This window comes from Anastrepha obliqua, chromosome 3 (assembly GCF_027943255.1).
Source record: "Anastrepha obliqua isolate idAnaObli1 chromosome 3, idAnaObli1_1.0, whole genome shotgun sequence".
Lineage (NCBI taxonomy): Eukaryota > Metazoa > Arthropoda > Insecta > Diptera > Tephritidae > Anastrepha > Anastrepha obliqua.
Window position 1 is genome coordinate 22,894,230 of NC_072894.1, and position 18,485 is coordinate 22,912,714.

General features: G+C 39.7%; 2 protein-coding genes across 2 annotated transcripts in view; one reads left to right on the plus strand and one right to left on the minus strand.

The window, feature by feature from the left end:
* Positions 1-1,693: 1,693 nt before the first annotated feature.
* Positions 1,694-3,726, plus strand: LOC129242691 (kelch domain-containing protein 4). The gene is made up of 4 exons (XM_054879485.1): positions 1,694-1,931; positions 1,991-2,296; positions 2,352-2,772; positions 2,845-3,726. Exons 1-4 carry the CDS (start codon positions 1,818-1,820, stop codon positions 3,534-3,536), a joined length of 1,533 nt encoding a protein of 510 aa, XP_054735460.1. The 5' UTR covers positions 1,694-1,817; the 3' UTR covers positions 3,537-3,726.
* A 6,051-nt stretch (positions 3,727-9,777) lies between these two features.
* Positions 9,778-18,485, minus strand: part of LOC129240739 (uncharacterized) — a 41,942-nt gene continuing 33,234 nt past the window's right edge. Inside the window, exons 7-8 of the mRNA XM_054876711.1 lie at positions 13,586-13,607; positions 9,778-10,697 (exon numbers count right to left, since the gene is read on the minus strand). Coding sequence (XP_054732686.1) covers positions 9,958-10,697; positions 13,586-13,607 — 762 coding nt within the window. The 3' untranslated portion in view covers positions 9,778-9,957. The remainder of the gene's footprint in view (positions 10,698-13,585; positions 13,608-18,485) is intronic.

Here is an 18,485-nt window from a genome sequence, read left to right on the forward strand (position 1 = left end):
GTAGCTATACTTGGAAATGAAACTTACTTATACGTATCCGGTACAATTTTTTATATACATATATACATATATAATTGGCGCGTGCACCCTTTTTGAGTGTTTGGCCGATTTCCTCCTCCTATTTATGGTGTGCGTCTTGATGTTGTTCCAGAAATGGAGTTTCAAGCCGACTCCGAACGGCATATAACTTTTTCATGGCAGAAATTCACTTGGAGGTTTTGTCACTGCCTGCCGAGGGGCGACCGCTATTAGAAAAAACTTTTTCTTCATTTTGGTCTTTCACCGAGATTCGAATCGACGTTCTCTCTGAACTCCGGGGGAGTTTGCAAATCTCCAGGCACACTAAACTACGAATATTCGGCTCATGCGTGAAGGCTATGATCCTTCACCAACAAATGCCTCTGCATCATCTGTAGAATATTCTGGTCAAACACCATCAGTATCGACGTTTCCACGACAGTCGGTTCTACGTTACCGAAACGACCCGGATTTATATCCGGCCAAGGACTGTCACTCCAGCAGCATTCACCGTATGTAAGTATGGGGAATGTTTATGCTGCTACAACAACAACAACGCACTGTGGAGATTAACGAACGGGGAACCCATCCTTAGGCAAATCATACGCAGAAAGTGGCGATGGATAGGGCACACATTGAGAAAACCACCAGATAGCATCACGAGAATGGCACTGGACTGGAGAAGATCGGTGCTACGCGAACTGGCAGATGCCGACATCTCATGGGACGGGGCGAAAACAACAGCACAGAACCGTGTACGATGGAAGAGTCTTGTCGAGGCCCTATGCTCCCGAGGGCAGTGAACAAGAAAAAAATCTCTAATTTTAGAAAAAAAAACGTTCAGAGCTAAGTAAAAAAAGCTTTTCTCTTCCTTCGTTTTACCCAAGGCGAATTTATTACAGGTGACAGCAAACACATATAAGTAAAACCCTACATGTATTTGTTGTTGCGTTTGGTCCAACCATCACGTCAAAATCAGCAAGCAAATGTAAACATACGAATGTAAACATACCAATACATACAAACAAAGCATATCATTTTGACGTAAATTGAAAAATTCAGCTGGGTGAATGCTGTCACCTTAATAAATCCACCTTGGTTCTACCTATACACCTACCTCGTATAATACCGTACGATATGCGCCAACGACACATGGAAATGCACAGGCTTGGTCAAGGAGTATTTATAAAAAGTAGTGTTATTAGAGTAGTTGATTGCTTCTTCTTCAACTCGCCTTTGATTTACAAATGCCAGTAAGGCCTGAAACAGAATTGCAGCGGGACAGCGAGTAACGTTTGATGATCAGTTGATTCACTTCCGTAAGAAAATTCGGTCGGTTAAGCCCAATTGCGACGGGGATATTTCCCATATTATTGCGGCAGGACGCTTTTCGTTGATATTAAGACGAGCAAACTCGTATGTTACATTTTTCATATAAAATTCAATAATAGGGAGGTTTTCGCTGATACAATGAAGATTACCTTTAAAAATTGTTACATAACCTTACCTTTAAATGATTAAATCTAAAAAGAAGTAAAACAAAAAAATATTTATTAAGCTTCTTATAACCTCCTAATTGAAGATTTTTTACCGTGTAGTATTCACATCTCAGTGTTTCTAATTTAGTAGTAGAAATTTACGTCAACGAGCAACCCTTTCGTGTAGACGAGCAACACTTTCATGTACACGTGCAACCGGTGTTTTATTTAGAATAGGCGTATAAAGCATACACAATTGTAAGAAATATAAATCTTTTTGGATCATTATCAAATTTATCATTGAACGCTTAATTGCAAAAAATGGGTAAAAAGGACAAAAATAAGAAAAAAGGTAAAGGCGCTGAAAAGACTGCTATGAAAACAGACAAAAAATTGGCAGCCAAACAAAAACGCATGCTGGAAAAACTTGGCGAGGTAACTATTAGTAAAAAATTAATAATGTTAGCGTGTCTGACTAACAATTTCAATTGTAGACTGATATAACAGAAGTGGTAGCTAAGTTAGAAGCTGAAGAAGCACGTCGTAAGACTGTCACTGAAGTGGTATGTGCACCGCCAAGCCCGCGTTCAAATTTTACCTTTCTTGCTCATCCGGAAAAAGAGGAGCTTATACTTTTTGGAGGTGAATTCTACAATGGGCAACGCGTGTGCGTCTACAATGATTTTTTCTTTTATAATATCGCGAAGAACGAATGGAAACAAGTGCATACACCGGCTGGACCGGCTCCACGTAGTGGTCATCAAATGGTGGCCGTAGCAACAGACGGAGGGCAACTATGGGTAAACCACAAATGCAATTTATTCATATACACTTCTAAATATTATTTCCTTAAAGTTGTTTGGTGGCGAGTATGCTAGTCCGTCTCAGTTGCAGTTCTATCACTACAAGGATTTATGGGTAATGAGTATAAAATCGCGAACTTGGGAGAAAATTAACGCGCCAAATGGACCCAGCGCTCGGAGCGGTCATAGAATGGTTGTCAACAAAAAACGCCTTTTTATTTTTGGTGGATTTCACGACAATAATCAATCCTATCGGTATTTTAATGATGTACATATATTTTCGCTGGAGTCCTATACTTGGTTGAAAGTAGACGTTAGTGGTGCTATTATACCAGCCCCACGTTCTGGGTGCTGCATAGCTGCCTGCCCGGATGGAAAACTGCTTATTTGGGGTGGTTACTCGAAAGCAGCAATTAAAAAAGATGCAGATCGTGGAGTGGTACATACCGATATGTTCAGCCTTGTTCCTGACAGTAAGTGATATAATTTTTTAAAATGGTTGTATTTTTAATTTTTATAAAAAAAAATCTCTGTTAACATTACAGAGAACAGCCCCAATGACAAATTCAAGTGGGTAACTGTAAAAGCAGGAGGCTACAGACCACTTCCACGCAGTAGTGTCAGTTGTACCACAGCGCCCAACGGAAAAGCATATTGCTTCGGTGGTGTTATGGACATTGATGAAAATGAGGAAGACATCAAAGGTCAATTTGGAGAAGAGCTTTTGGCACTAGACCTCAATGCGACGTCTTGGCGCTTATTAGAGATTAAGAAAAACGAAAAGAAAGTTGGGAAGAAGCAGGAAGATATGTCGATACAGGACGTGGAAATGGAAGTTGCACCAAAGTCAACTGACAAAGTCACCACCGATGGCGTATTTACTGTAACTGTTGCGGGTCCAAGTGGAAACACCTCTTTACCAAAAGTACCTAGTTTATTTCCAAATCGACGACCAAAAAATATACCGTCACCTCGAATGAACGCAGGCTTATGCGTTTGCAAAGGTACACTCTATGTATATGGTGGCCTATATGAAGAAGATAACAAACAGTACACATTTAATGATTTCTATGCTTTGGATTTGCATAAAATGGATGAGTGGAGAACAATAATTCCCAACAATATGGATGCTCACGAATGGGTTGACAGTGAAAGTAGCGATTCGGATGAAAATGAAAGTACGGATAGTGATAGTGAAAGTACTGATGAAGAAGATGGAGGAATGGATACAGATTGAGTTAACTAATTGTAAAAAGTGTTCAACATTGTATAGCTTAATGAAAAGTAAGTGTAGTGTCTCTAAGATTTGCTTCAAAGTGCAAATTTAAAAAGCATTACACATACAAATAAAATGTAATCAATGTATAAGACATTTGACTTATAGCATCTTTTATAATTTATCATTAAAAATTGATATCAAAATGTAACGTTAAAAATGCTTATTACTTCATAAATGAATGAGGTGAAAGAGGGGTCTTTTCAAAGAAAGCTAAAATTTCAGAAACGGTATATGGACTACTACCAAGAGTTGTGAGTAACAAATTAAAAGATTTAAAAGTAATTTAATTAACCGTTCATATACAGGGTGGGTAAGAGAGAATGGTAACACAAATGACATGTCAAATGTGTTAATAATTTACTTAAGGGTTTGACATTTACGAAATGGGACGCTATACGCTTGATCGAAATTGGGAAATATTGAAAACCTATTTCCAAAGTGGTAAGTCTTCTTCTTCTTTTCTGATTTTCGGTGGCTACGTCAATAAGCAAAATTGTCGGAGTTAGGGCTCAGAAAATTCACACGGCACTCTAGAGAAGCAAATGCATCCACAACAAGTCACTGTTTGGTGCGGTTTTTGGTCTGGCGGCATCATCGGGCCATTTTTTTTGGAAAATGAGCGAGGAGCCGCGGTTACAGTAAATGGCGAGCGTTACCGTGTCATGCTCAACGAGGTTTTGTTTCCAAAAATTGAAGAGGATCACATGGACGACATTTGGTTTCAACAGGACGGTGCAACTCGTCATACTGCCAAAGTTACACTCGAACTTTTGGCTACCGTTTCTGAAAACCGAATACTCAGCCGAAACTCCGATATCAATTGGCCGCCTCGGAGCTGTGATTTAAGCCCTTTGGACTATTTTTTGTGGGGAGCCGTTAAGGACATTCATGAAATTGAAGCCCAAACAATCGAAAATGTGCTTAAAAATTGGGTTCATCGAATGTCCTACTGTAAAGCCAGTCGTGGCAGTCATTTGAACGATATTATTTTTCATTCATAAATGACAATGTTCAATCTTCAAAATAAAAATAAAAAAAGTTTGAAAAAATATTGATTAGTTTTTTTTTATAGCCGATCCAAAAAGCAAATTTTACATGGCCCACCTTATACTTGAAATCGATATATGTACTAGTGGAATTATTTGGCCTAGCAATTGTACAACGTTGGCGGTCGCCGTAGCCAAATGGGTAGGTGCGTGACTATGATTTGGAATTCAGAGAGAATGTTCCGGCATGTGAAGGCACCCCGCACGACACTAACCTTCTTTTCACATGCCCCATCAAACTCACTCATCTAACTCGCCTCTCTCTCTCCCTTGGACCCAACCGGTCGAAACAGCAAGTTTCCTGGGCCTATCGTTAGATGAGCTAGACGAAGACGACCGGTGATTACACTACACTGACAGGGCAAAGTGACTGCTACAACAACCACAACAACAGATAGAACGTAGATTCGGGTCTCGGTAAAATACCAAAATGAAGAATAAGTTGTTTCTAACAGCTGTCGCCCCTCGGCAGGCAATGGCAAACTTCCGAGTGTATTTCTGCCACGAAAAAGCTCCTCATAAAAAAAAAATATCTGCCGTTTGAAGTCGGCTTGAAACTATAGGTCCGTCCATTCATATAGGAGGAGGAGCTCGGCCTAACATCCAAAAAGGGTGTAAGCGTCAATTATATGAGACGTTTTATTTGAAAGTGGTGTTAGCTCATTTTGACAAAAAATTAGTTAATGTTAAAAATTAATACAATTCACTATCAACTTTTTATTTAATAACTTTTTCTAAATAAATCTGTTAAAATTTTCATTGTTTTGATCATTAACCAATTTTTTGTCAAAATGAACACTACTTTCAAAGAAAACTGCTCACTTTTTTACTTTTTACTGACTTTGAAAGTGGTGTAGGTCCTTTGGAAGACATTAAAAATATAAATTTTTGTTAATCACACTTAAAAAATGATTACATTATAAATTTAAATCAATTTAATATTAAAAAAAAAAACATAAAATCAGTGCTTTAACATATTCCAATATTTTTCAAACCATACAAATGCAAACCCTTAAATATCTCCATATAATATAAAATGGGCTTGCACCACTTTCAAAGAGAACGGCTCATAGCTGTTTTGGGATACGGTACACTACATTTCTGGACCCAACCTGTCGAAACCGCTAGTTTCCTGGGCCTAGTGGGGGAGTGTAATCCTGCAGGAAGATAGAACGCTCTCCATTGAAGAGAGAACTGCTCAACTCCTTCACCACGCCTTCTAATCCTACTGATGTTCTTTTGCCCCGCTCTTAACCCTTTTTTTGCAGAAATGAAGACATCCAACGCCTTTACAAGACACTCCTCACAAAACCATTACGGCGGCTGAACTCATTTTTTGCGTCTTGAGAAGTTTTAGTATAGATTTTGTCATTTTGCTTATTAAAGACTTCTTCAAGAGTGAAAATTTTCTTATTTGTGGAAAAATATTTGCATGGCCGTTGGCCGCGTGCCACCGAAGAAGCTGCTTGCATCTATCGAGTCTAATTTTCTTCAAGCGCGTTGTCAACAGATGACCGGCTGAGCGACGGAGGGCTTTAATATGGAGATCATCTCTAATTAGTCTTGACATGGATCAGGTCGATACATTTATTTCCCTGGACATGATTTTTTATTTTCTAAGGGGATTTCTGCGAATTCTTTCTCGAACGACGGCTTTTAAGGTTTAAACCACACGAGGACGAACACTTCTTTTTCTGTCACTTCAGACGTTTGGAAAAAACGATTTATCGTGTTGTTGTTGTTGAGGTGGTTGAACATTTCTGAGCTGAAATGCTCCTAATTAGTGACCAGCACCGTTTTACTACCACTATCTCGTGTGAAGATGATGTTGTTCTTTTTTTTTTTTTTTTTTTTTTTTTTTTTTTTTTTTTTTTTGTTTCCAAGTCAGATCCATTTAGTGAGGTCTAAGTATAGCAGCAAATCCTTTATCTTGATGTCTGAGATCTCCTTAATTTGCTGTAGGAAAGGCTTACCGAAGGATCGGAGTCATGCCCTGGCTAGACCCGGACATTCACATAAATAGTGGAACAGACTTTCCTTCGCCCCTTCCGCTTGACAGCTTCTACAGATAGGATTGAAGGGTAGCTTGAGTCTAGCTGCATGATTCCCTACTTTCCAATGTCCTGTAAGGGTTGCAGTGATACGTGAAATGTTTGGCCGAGAACATCCTAGCAGGTCATTCGTCCTTTGGATTTTGTATGACGGCCATGTGTTTTTTGTTGTAATACATGTAGGCATATTTGCTTCCATCTTCTTTCGGCTAAAGCATGATAGTGTGAAGCAATGGATGCTTTTAGTGTGTTCAGTGGGGTGGAGACTACCACCGCCTCTGCTATGTCTAGTGTCGAGCCCTTTCTTGCTAGCTCATCCGCTATCTCATTGCCCCGTATGTTCCTATGACCGGGAACCCATATCAGGGTAATTTCAAGCCAATGGCTGAGCAGTTTCAGCTCCTCTCTACACTGTAGGACCAGTTTGGATGAAATGTAGTTGGAGTCTAAGGCCTTAATAGCTGCTTGACTGTCTGAGAAGATAGCTACTCTTGCACCAACTTCCTTGTAGAGTTCTAGGGATTTGCATGCTTCTCTGATCGCTAAAAGTTCTGCCTTATCGTGTAGTACACAAAAATTTATCGAAATATAAAGTTTTTTCAACAATTCGTAAATCTCTTTTGCGCCTTTACCACTCTTCTGTAAGCAATCACTGCAATGCGACGTTTCTTAGGTCCCCACTCCATTGTTAAGAAGCGAAATTTGTCACGAAATTGATTAAAATTTATGACTAGACAATGCATACGAACAAAAGCAAAAATAACGGAACTTTTTTCTGCAAATTTGTTTTCGCCATATGCATTGCCAACTTTGTCACAGAATTTATGGCAAGACTAAGTATACTGCAGCTGTCTACTTCACAAGTGTCAAGTGACGTACGGCGCACACTGGGGATTTAGCGGAAGAAAGTCAAATTTGCAACATACCAGCTACGCAACGTTTAATGGTATTTCTAAATTCCAGAATAGAACCAACAATAAAATCAAAAAGAATTACTAAACTCCGACTTACAGTTTTTTTTTATAGATATGTCAAAAGTATAATTTTTTTATAGTATTGAACTGACTAAGAAAAAACTTCAAAGCCCAAGGTGGTTTTTTTTCTTTTTGCTTGAGCCGACTTCCAATTTTTTATTTTTCATTTAGGGTACGATATTTTTATATATTTTAGCCGGAAGAACAAAGGCTGTGAAGCATTTGATTATCTATTTATAATTAATTTTACGAAAAAAAAAATCATATTCCTTCATATTCTTGGATCTGCAAGTTGAGCTACATTTACCTACGGTCAGAAACTAGTATCAACAGGCAACTGCAGGTGCCACCAGGCGCCACTGATTATTTTTTGGCAATGATAATAACTAAACGCTTTCTAGTGCGTGCATAATGATAACGAAACACTTTTAATTTTGTTTTGACATTTTGAGGGTAATTCAGAATTATGAACATACATGTATCCTGTGCGTAAATATTTGCTGGCTTATATTAATAAAAAAAAAAAAAAAAATTAAAATTTATGAATTTTAAAAAACATTGTTTTTCAAAATTTTTTTAAAAAATAGTTTTTAAACATGTTCTTTTCATACACAAATATAAGGTTGTCAAAAAAGTCTTGCGGTATTTCCGCAAGCTTGTCTTTGCAAGCGCGTAGTTCTAGTTGTATTCGTCGCATCGGTTCACGCTAGAGCTTTTTGGAAAGCTCTTTTCACGTGCTAACACGTGTTTGATTAATTGTTGTTTGCTTTTAGTCGTTCGTGAGTTATAGCGTCGCAAACATGGAGCAAAATAAAGAGAAAATACGGCATATTTTACAGTACTACTACGATAAAGGCAAAATGCATCTCATGCTGCCAATAAAATTTGTGCAGTTTATGGACGCGATACAGTTTCCATTTCCACTGCACAACGATGGTTTCAACGTTTTCGTTCTGGTGCAGAGGTGATCGAAGATGCGCCAAGGTCCGGAAGGCCTGTCGTCGAAAATTCCGATAAAATCACTGAATTGATCGAAAGAGACCGGCATAGTAGCAGCCGTAGCATCGGCCAAGAGCTGGGCATAAGTCATCAAACCGTTATAAACCATTTGAAGAAGCTTGGATTCAAAAAGAAGCTCGGTGTATGGGTGCCACACGACTTGACGCAAAAAAACATTTTTGCCCGTATCGATGCATGCGAATCGCTTCTGAATCGCAACAAAATCGACCCGTTTTTGAAGCGGATGGTGACTGGCGATGAAAAGTGGGTCACTTACGACAACGTGAAGCGCAAACGGTCGTGGTCGAAAAGCGGTGAAGCTGCCCAGACGGTGGCCAAGCCTGGATTGACGGCCAGGAAGGTTCTTCTGTGTGTTTGGTGGGATTGGCAGGGAATCATCCACTATGAGCTGCTCCCCTATGGCCAAACGCTCAATTCGGACCTGTACTGCCAACAACTGGACCGCTTCAATGCAGCACTCATGCAGAAGAGGCCATCTTTGATCAACAGAGACCGAATTGTCTTCCATCAGGACAACGCCAGGCCACACACATCTTTGGTGACGCGCCAGAAGCTCGGGGAGCTCGGATGGGAGGTTCTTTTGCATCCACCGTATAGTCCGGATCTCGCACCAAGTGATTACCACCTATTTCTGTCCATGGCGAACGAGCTTGGTAGTCGGAAGTTGTCCTCAAGAGAGTCCTTTGAAAATTGGCTCTCCGAGTTTTTTGACAATAGGGAAGGGAGCTTCTATAAGAGGGGCATTATGAAGTTGGCATCTCGTTGGGAACTTGTCATCGAACAAAACGGCGCATATTTGACTCAAATCGCATTATTATAACCAATTTTATGAACAATTGAAAATTCAATAAAAATACCGCAAGACTTTTTTGACAACCTTATATATACAACTTCGTTAGTAGTAAAAATGTAAATATTTTTTGGGATGTATACTTTTTCCGCATCTCTGTACAAAAATCCCCAGTGTGCGGCGCGCCATTTGCAAAAATGATACATTTTCCGATAAGGTAATTGATTTTGCGCCAACTGTAAAGTGACTTAATTACATGAGTACAAGTGTGCATTTATGCGGATTTTTTGAAAAAAAAAACACATTTTATTTTATTTTAAAGAAATTTTTATATTTTCATGGCTTTACATAGTAATACATTTAAGTAGTATTTATAATTAGATCATAATACACATAATGCACCTAAAATAAAAATAAAAGTGGGTGTATTCCCATTTTTTGATTGAGCCTTCCTACCTATCCTTCAAATGTACATAAGCATTTTAATATACAAATATATCAACATTGCGGAACTTGCAAATTGCCACTGCTCACCGAAGACCGACCACTCATTGCCCAATTCGCATCGAAGCCACAGGCGGAATCTGAGTCTGAGTCCATTAGCATATCAGATGGGGTTCGCCCAATAGGCGCTCGTTTTTGACTCGGCGTCGTAGGCATACTGCTGTAGCCAAAAACTAGATTCGAACTGGAATTCGATGATGAAATGGAATCACGTGGAGAATCCGTTACCACGGACGAAGTGACCGATGAGCGGATTGTTGGAGTCGTTATAGATTTTAGCCTTTTCTTTACAAGCGCATCCATATTCTTCGGCGGTGGCATAATTGCCTTGTCGCCTTGGTTGTCTTCGTGGTGTTGTATATTATCAGCAGAGCCCCAAGTTTTGTGCAAGTTTTCAAAATTACTTGTTAGACTATTCATGTTGACAGGAACACTTGCACGTGAGGATACATTTAGCTTTTTGTTACTACTTTTATTACTACTTTTGCCGCCAAGAGTTTCAAACCCTAATGGTTTGGTCTTCGTCATCGGATTCCGTGTCGTACCACCGAGAGGATGATGATGATGACCTTGCGGATGGTGTCGGTGAGATCGCTGGTGAAGACGACTTGCCGCTCCTGTGTGAGAGAGCGTATGAGCATTGCCCACTCCCAAGAAGTTGCTGAACGCTTCTGTTGTCTTCTTCACTCGGACATTCAAAGAACCAATCCGAAGGAACCCGGAATCTTTTTCGGCTGTTAAGAAGAGAAAGAATGAAAACGTATATATAAATTTATGAGATGGAACTTATTTTAAGGATCAAAAATAGGTTTTTCATTATATCTAATGCTTAAAATGGACTTTAAGAGGATAATCTCTGATAAAAAGAAAATTTAGACGGTGTTTTCTTTGACTAGGAGTGGTTAGGAGGTGCAACTGCTTCTGGCTACACATTTACAGTTCTGCTACTGTGCGTCAACCCGATTCTTGGGATATGCTTGTGTCCAACGACGTGAACCATCTATGTGCAAGATGCGGTAACCTACAAGATGCGGTATCTTAGGGCTAAAAGAGTTTAAGGGTTCAATAAAGTCTCTATTTAAGCAAGCGGCTCTCTATATAAATTTATATACAAATTTAAATCCCACGGAGTGGTCTTTAGCCCTAGGTTTGGGACTCTTTATATAAAATTATTTTCAATGAAAAAAAACAAAGGCTCGGATGAGGCCATGGCCTTTTGATGAAGACTATGGCAAAAGTTTTAAGAACTATGGTTGATGTCCTCGTAAGAGAAGAAAGGCTAACATCAACGCTATTTAAGATGTGCGATGGACGGGGCAAAACAAAACGACTTGGACTAAGGGACGTCTACTCCGGTGGGCGAGCGTTTCACAATAGTCCGAATCAAAGAGAGATTCATGCTGCGACTGAAGAGAAGGAAAATGCGACCAAAGACGACGTCTGCGAGCGTCTGAAACGTACTTACGAGTGCTGCCTTCTCCACCACATAAAAATCATGTTCGACGGCTTCAGTAAAGGAGCACAACAAGCACAGCATACAGTTTCTGCTAGCGAGCTACTGCAGGTCTAGCCTATGTAGACACTTGAACCAAAGCCGTCTTCCAGGCATGTTAGGATGAGGTAAACTAATCGACTATTACTGGACTGGACAGTGTTTAGACTGTAATCGGAGTCAAACCCCCCACAGCAGATGAAGAGCTCCAGATACCCCGAGAGACCCGCGGAACCTTGGCACAATTACGTTCTGGATATTGCAGCAGGTTAAACTCCTACATATCTTGAATTGACACACTAAACATATGCCCGACATGTGAAGGCACCCCGCACGATACTAACGACTTTTTCAAAAATATCAAATCCACTCATCCTCTCCCTCTGGACCCAACCTGTCGAAATAGCAAGTTTCCTGGGCCTACCATTAGGTGAGCTAGACGAAGACGATCGGTGATTTACATTGCACTGACAGGGTTTAGTATTGCTGCTACAACAACAACAACGCCGGTCACCCAATCCTTGACGACGGGACTCTCGATGCGATACCCGACTATGACGAGGTGGAAATATTAATAGCGTGGCGAAAGAACAATAAAGTCGCGGGAGCCGTCGGTCTACCGGCTGAGCTATTCAAATATGGCAGCGAGGAGGCAGGTGAGGTGCATATTTCAGCTCCTCTTATCCAAAATATAATCGGTTTATAGCACTGCCTGTCGATTGGAGTTTAAGAGTGCTTTGATCAATCCAAAAGAAAGGATCACCCTTCCACCGCCCACTACAGACACGGAATTAGTCATCCAAATATCATTTACAAGGTCCTATCGACTGCACTGTGCGAAAACGGCGAAGTCTATTACAGCACTCCGGCACACTCGAAGTGTAACCAATTTCAGACCGCTCGCGCAGTTGATGCAATGACATCAGCTGTCTGTTAGTTGGCTAAATGACAGTCCAGAGTATTGTTTACAAGCGCCCGGAAGCATTTTGCCGATAGTAAGAGCGAAAAAAGAATAGTTGGTTTGTTCGTAATAGGCGATTGTTCGTGAGCTCGATCACCTTAAAGTAAATAAAGTTTTTGTTTATTGCACCATTACTCGTTACAATGATACTGGTAGCATCGCGAAACGTCATGGAGGTGGTCATCAAAAACTGCAACGTCACGTGAAATGGTTCAAGAAGTGGAGGAGCGACTTGAGCGAAATCCCCGACGAAGTGCCAATCAAAGTCAAGCCTTGCAAGATCCAAAAGGTGCATGAACTCACACCAAAGCAGCAACGAGTCAGACTTGAGAGAGCGTAAGAGTTGCTTCACTTGGCCGAAAGCGATCAATTTCCAAACATTGTGTTTTCTGACGAAAAAATTTTTCTAATTGAGCAATTCGTAAACTCCTAAAACGATAGAGTTTACTTGACCGACCGTTCATACGAGAATATGAGTAATCGATTTGAAACCAGGAGGCAGCACCCGACACAGGTAATGGTTTGGGCCGCTGTAACCGCAGATGGGAGCTCTCAAATCGTTTTCATCGCGTCTCGCGCCAAGGTAAATGAGGAATATTACCGAGAAAGTATTCTGGAGGTTGCATTGAAGCCGTGGGCAGACAAAGATTTCGGTGGCAGACCATAGACGTTTCAACTGGACTCGGCACCGTCTCACAAAGCTCGAGTGAACCAAGAATGGTTAAAAACAACGTTCCGAACTTTATAACGTCTACACAATGGCTCTCAAAATTACTAGACGCGAATCCGATGGATTATTCTCTTTGAGTCATTTTGGAGAGCAAAGGCCAAAAAAAGCCATTGCCCACGAGTGGGACAAAATACCTACAAGTCACATTCGGGCAGCTTGCGACTCGTTTCTGGATCGTCTCAAGGACATAGCCAAGGCAAAAGGAGGTCATATCATATCAAAAGTAAATCGATTCTTAATTTTGTATTATTTTTACACATTTTTTACTTTGAATTTGAATTTTCCGAACTAAATTTATGGCCTTTTTAATTGGTTACACTTCGAGTGCCGGACCCTGTATTAACCAACTGCTAAGAAATTATCTATGTGGCTTTTTATATACTTTTTATATTATTCAGGGTTGTAGAAGATATTAATTTAGGAACAAATTTATATTTACCTGCTGCTTTTTTCTTTGCCTTGATTTCTGAAAGTATTTGAAAAATTTCAATTATTAATTGACTTAAAATCATTAAAACAAACTGGATAAAATTAATATTCCAAACTGAGTATATTTCTACATATATGTAAATGTGTGCATGCGAACGGGTACGTGTGTAAGAATGGTTTATACTTATCGAGGAGTGTTCCAGTGAGTGAGACAATAGAAAGCAAATTTTTCAAGTAAAAAAGCGTGCAAGAAATATAACTAAAATACGGTAATTAAACAAACAAGTACTTACCATTAGAGTAGAAATAAAATATAACTTTGCCCAAATGGCTTGGAGAGTGCCAGATAACAGAAAGTTTACAATAGCTACAGCAGAAATTAAAGCAACGCGCTACTAGAACTGAATAAAATTGAATAGGTAGAAACATATACTCGTACATACATACATATAATATAATACAATGAAGCTCAACAAAGTCAAATAAAAAAATATATATTTTTAGTCCTTGAAAAACTTTAACTTTGTGCAAAACATAATTTATTAAAAAAAACAAAAAATTGGCACAAATATGTAACACGCAATGTGGGTAAAACTCCAAAAAAACAGACAAAAAAACGCATCACAAAATAGAATATAAAAAAATTATTATATATATAAAAATTATGTATATTTATTATAATAAATGAACACTGTTAGTCGGCGCTGGCATCGCTCGTTTGCTCAAATAAATCCTGAGCTCGTTTACGCCGACTATGCTTGGATGCACTGCGTTCAACTTGCCTCCATGAGTTAAAGGTGCCACCAGCCATCGATCCACCACCCTCGATTACTTGTTGACGCATCGCTTGAATTTCTAAATAGGAGTGCAGCGACGTAGGCCATGTGCGTACAGAAATATAACAATGATAAAATTTATTTAATTGAAAATTGTTCTTTTTTTTTAAGTATTTCTTAACTTTTGTAGAACTTAAGTGGGTGAATATGATTCTCAGGCTTGTGAATAGATGAACACCATTATTATTATTATTTTTTTTTGTTTTTTGTTTAGCACAAATGAGTTGCATATCAGATGCGCATACAAACTTATGTTATTGGAAGTGTGGGTTTGTCGATCAAGTGATGCTTTGTTTTTATTTGGGCATAAGTGTACATATATATTTATGCATGTAAATTAAAATTAAAATGAAAATTAGATTATTACTTGCGGCGTTATACAGACACCATGCGATTTGCGCGTAAATGATGTTGACCTCAGTTTTGTCCACTTTTAAATGCGCGCATGAAGAATGAAAAATAAACAGATTAGATTTGTAATTCCATACATACGAGTATATTTAGGTATGTGTGTGTGCGTATCTTATGTAATTTGCACATATGCACTTTTAACGACAAGCAATTTGGATAGGTATTTGGCGAAAGTTGTAGGAAACAAAAATTCAAAAGCAAAAATTGAAAAACAAAAACAAAAAAAAATAAATAAAAAAAGACAGTAAAATAAGAAACTTTTCAAAAGCTTACAAATGCACAATACAAAGTGTCCATTTATTTTTAATTTTTGCTTTTGATCCTATATTGCTTAAAATATAAACAAAATCTTTGGACCTGATTTAGAAACGTAGCTTGGAGCAGAAAGTTGAATAAAAGTAAATAAATGCATAAAAGACGGGTTAAAAAAAAGTCCCGGGCCTAACACATACATAGATGGAACTCGTTTTATTCGCTAACCTTAACCCTTTGGGCATGGACCCGCTCGACGGGCGAGCGTCGCTGAGGACGAGAAGTATGGGAGTGTGCAGTAAAGGAAATAAATACGTTGAATGTTATAAAAACTAAGGCTTCATTTAACACAAGAAAAAAAATATTTCATAAAATCAAAAAATAATTATAAACAAACAAAATGAAAAAAAACAACAAATAGAAGTTTGGTTGTATTTATGTAGACGTTTTATATTCCGGCATTGTGTGGTTTCGTTCAAATTGACGAAGTATCGCCGTCATCTTCCGTCTTATCAGATTCAAAGTAATATTCGTCAGAACTGTCACTATCTAACGTATCATCTCCAGATCGCTTAGCCATCGTGCGTAGGATAAAATATAAAATATATAAAAAACCTGCTGGTTCCTCTGGCAGTGACCCTGAGAGACTGAATCGAAGAACTGAAATTCATTCTGGCTCTACCGTCGTCTCACATCGTAAGTTTACATTATAAGGAAGATAAAACTTCATCGCTAATGGCCCCTAATGTATTTGAATGAAAGCGTGACTCTTTTACTATACCTACAGGGTTTGATTGCAAAGTAATGAGCCTTCTCCCGCGAAGCGTCTGCCAAGCGATCAACCGAATCGGCTGGTGGGGGAAAATGATCGTTGGACCTTCCCCTTCCACTAGAAACCGGTCCCAGTTCGCTGGCAACAGCGGTGCAGTCAACATCGCACCGCGCGTGAAAGCTGTTTTAGAAGTTTGTTAGGATTTTGCAGTAGCGAAAATGCAGCGATCGTTGGAGCAACGTTACTCGATCAAATTTTGCGTAAAGCTAAACAAAACGAGTACCCTAACCATTGGGCTACTCAAGGAGGCTTACGGGGACCAATCTCTGTCCAGTGCCCAGGTAAAACGGTGGCACAAGTCGTTCAAGGAAGGCCAGGAGGACGACGAAGACGAACAGCGATCTGGAAGGCCTTCGACGACGCAAATAGACGAAGATGTGAACCGGGTTCGTGAATTTTTGAACATTGACCGTCGTGCTAGTCTACGTGAGATCAGTGAAGAGTTAAATTTAACTTATTACAATGTGCGGGAAATCGTCTCTATCGAGGCGATCTAAAAAACTGTGACAGCTGAATTGAACGCGATTCCGGCGGATGAGTTTAAAAAATGTTTCCTACAGTGGAAGGACCGTTACCAGCGGTGTATTGACGCTCAAGAGTCCTATTTTGAAGAATATTTGTTGTATAAGCCAACATGTTTAATAAAACTGCTTAAAAAAAATAAGGCTGATTACTTTTCAATTAAACCCTGTATGCATATCTTAACACTCAGAACGACAGACGTCGCGACCCTTACAGCTACGAACTAATTTGGGCGGCTAAATGCCGACACGCGTCCGCAACGGTAAAATGGCTTAGGCGGCTAAATGCCGATACTCGTCCTCAAAGGGTTAAAAAGAGGAAGGTGGAAAGCCACTCTGAGGGAATGCGAAAGCGGTTCCGGAGGGCGACGGTTCTAAACGAGGTGGAGTTTTTTAGTCTCCAGACGTACCATTGCTACGACAGCAGCTTTGATGATGCATTAGGTATTTTCCACCCCAATACCCGCAAAAAAAACCTTAAAAAGACAGCTGTTAAAATTTCACGATATTCTATTCATTAGTTCGTGAGTTATTGTGCTAAGAGTGACGCTACTTTTGTTAGTTTCAAAACAATGGATCAAAATGATCAATGGACACGGATTCTGGATGGGAAAAATATCGTTCAACCGAAGCAATGGCTTGAAAAGTGTTATGGCGACTCCAATCCATCAGAAACAACAATAAAACGATGATTTGCTGACTTCCAAAGTGGTCGTAGAGACACCGATGATGCACAACGCAGTGGACGTCCAAATTAGGCGGTAACACCATAAAATATAAAAAAATCCACAAAATCGTTTTCAATGATTGAAAAGTTATGTTTCGTGAGTTAGCTGACATCGTAAAGATATCGAAAGAAAATCTTGGCTTTATATTATTTGACTATGCGAAAGCTCTGTTCCAAGTGGGTGCCGCATTTGCTCATTGTTGAGCAAAAACAAGAAAGTGTTGATGATTCTAAACTGTGTTTGGCTATGTTTAAACGTAATAAACCGGAGTTTTTGCATCGATATGTGACAATGGATGAAATATGAGTCCATCACTTTACTCCGGAATCAAAACGATTGTCATCTGAGTCGACAGCAACTGGTGAACCTTGACCAAAGCACCCGAAAGCACAAAAATCGGCTAGAAAGGTTATGGCCTCGGTATTTTGGGATGTGCGTGGTGTTGTTGTGAACGAGGGCAAAACGAAGTACTTCCTGTCATCAAACAAACAGACGGCGCACTCGCGTATCGGCACCTACGTCACTGTTGACAGTTATGATTTCGAGGTTGTAAAAGACTTCGTATACTTAGGAACCAGCATTAACACCGATAACAATGTCAGCCTTGAAATCCAACGTAGAATCTCTCTTGCCAACAAGTGCTACTTTGGACTAAGTAGGCAATTGAGTAGTAAAGACTCTCATCATACCCCTCCTAACGTATGGCGCTGAAGCGTGAACGATGACAACATCCGATGAGGCGACGCTTGGAGCGTTTGAGATAAAGATTCTGCGCAAGATTTTTGGACTTTTGCACATTGGCAACGGCGAATATCGCAAGCGATGAAACAATGAGCTGTATGAGCTTTACGACGACATAGACATAGCGCAGCGAATAAAGATCCAGCGGCTACGTTGGCTGGGTCATGTCGTAAGAATGGATACAAACGCTCCGGCTCTGAAAGTATTTGATGCGGTACTAGCTGGTGGTAGTAGAGGAAGAGGAAAGCCTCCTCTGCGTTAAAAAGTTCAGGTGGAGAAGGACTTGGCTTTACTTGGTGTGCCCAATTGGCGCAGGTTAGAACGAGAAAGAAACGTGTTTGTTAAACTCGGCCAAAATCGCGTAAGCGGTTATCGCGTCAAATAAGAGGAAGAAGTGGTGCTGTTGTTGTTGTAGCAGCATAAACATATACATGTATGGGGAATGCTGCTGAAGTGACAGTCCTTGGCCGGATATAAATCCGGGTCCTTTCGGTGTATGGTGTTATATTCATCGATTATCTTGAGAAGGGAAATACCATCAACAGTGAATATTTTATAGCGTTTTTGGAGTATTTCAAGGCAAAGAAAG

What these genes read in the sequence shown, in the direction of transcription:
- LOC129242691 (XM_054879485.1), top strand. Translation starts at nt 1,818, where the DNA reads ATGGGTAAAAAGGACAAAAATAAGAAAAAAGGTAAAGGCGCTGAAAAG. An exon ending in TGCTGGAAAAACTTGGCGAG is followed by an intron (nt 1,932 to 1,990) that starts GTAACTATTAGT and finishes TTTCAATTGTAG; the next exon opens with ACTGATATAACAGAAGTGGT. An exon ending in CAGACGGAGGGCAACTATGG is followed by an intron (nt 2,297 to 2,351) that starts GTAAACCACAAA and finishes ATTTCCTTAAAG; the next exon opens with TTGTTTGGTGGCGAGTATGC.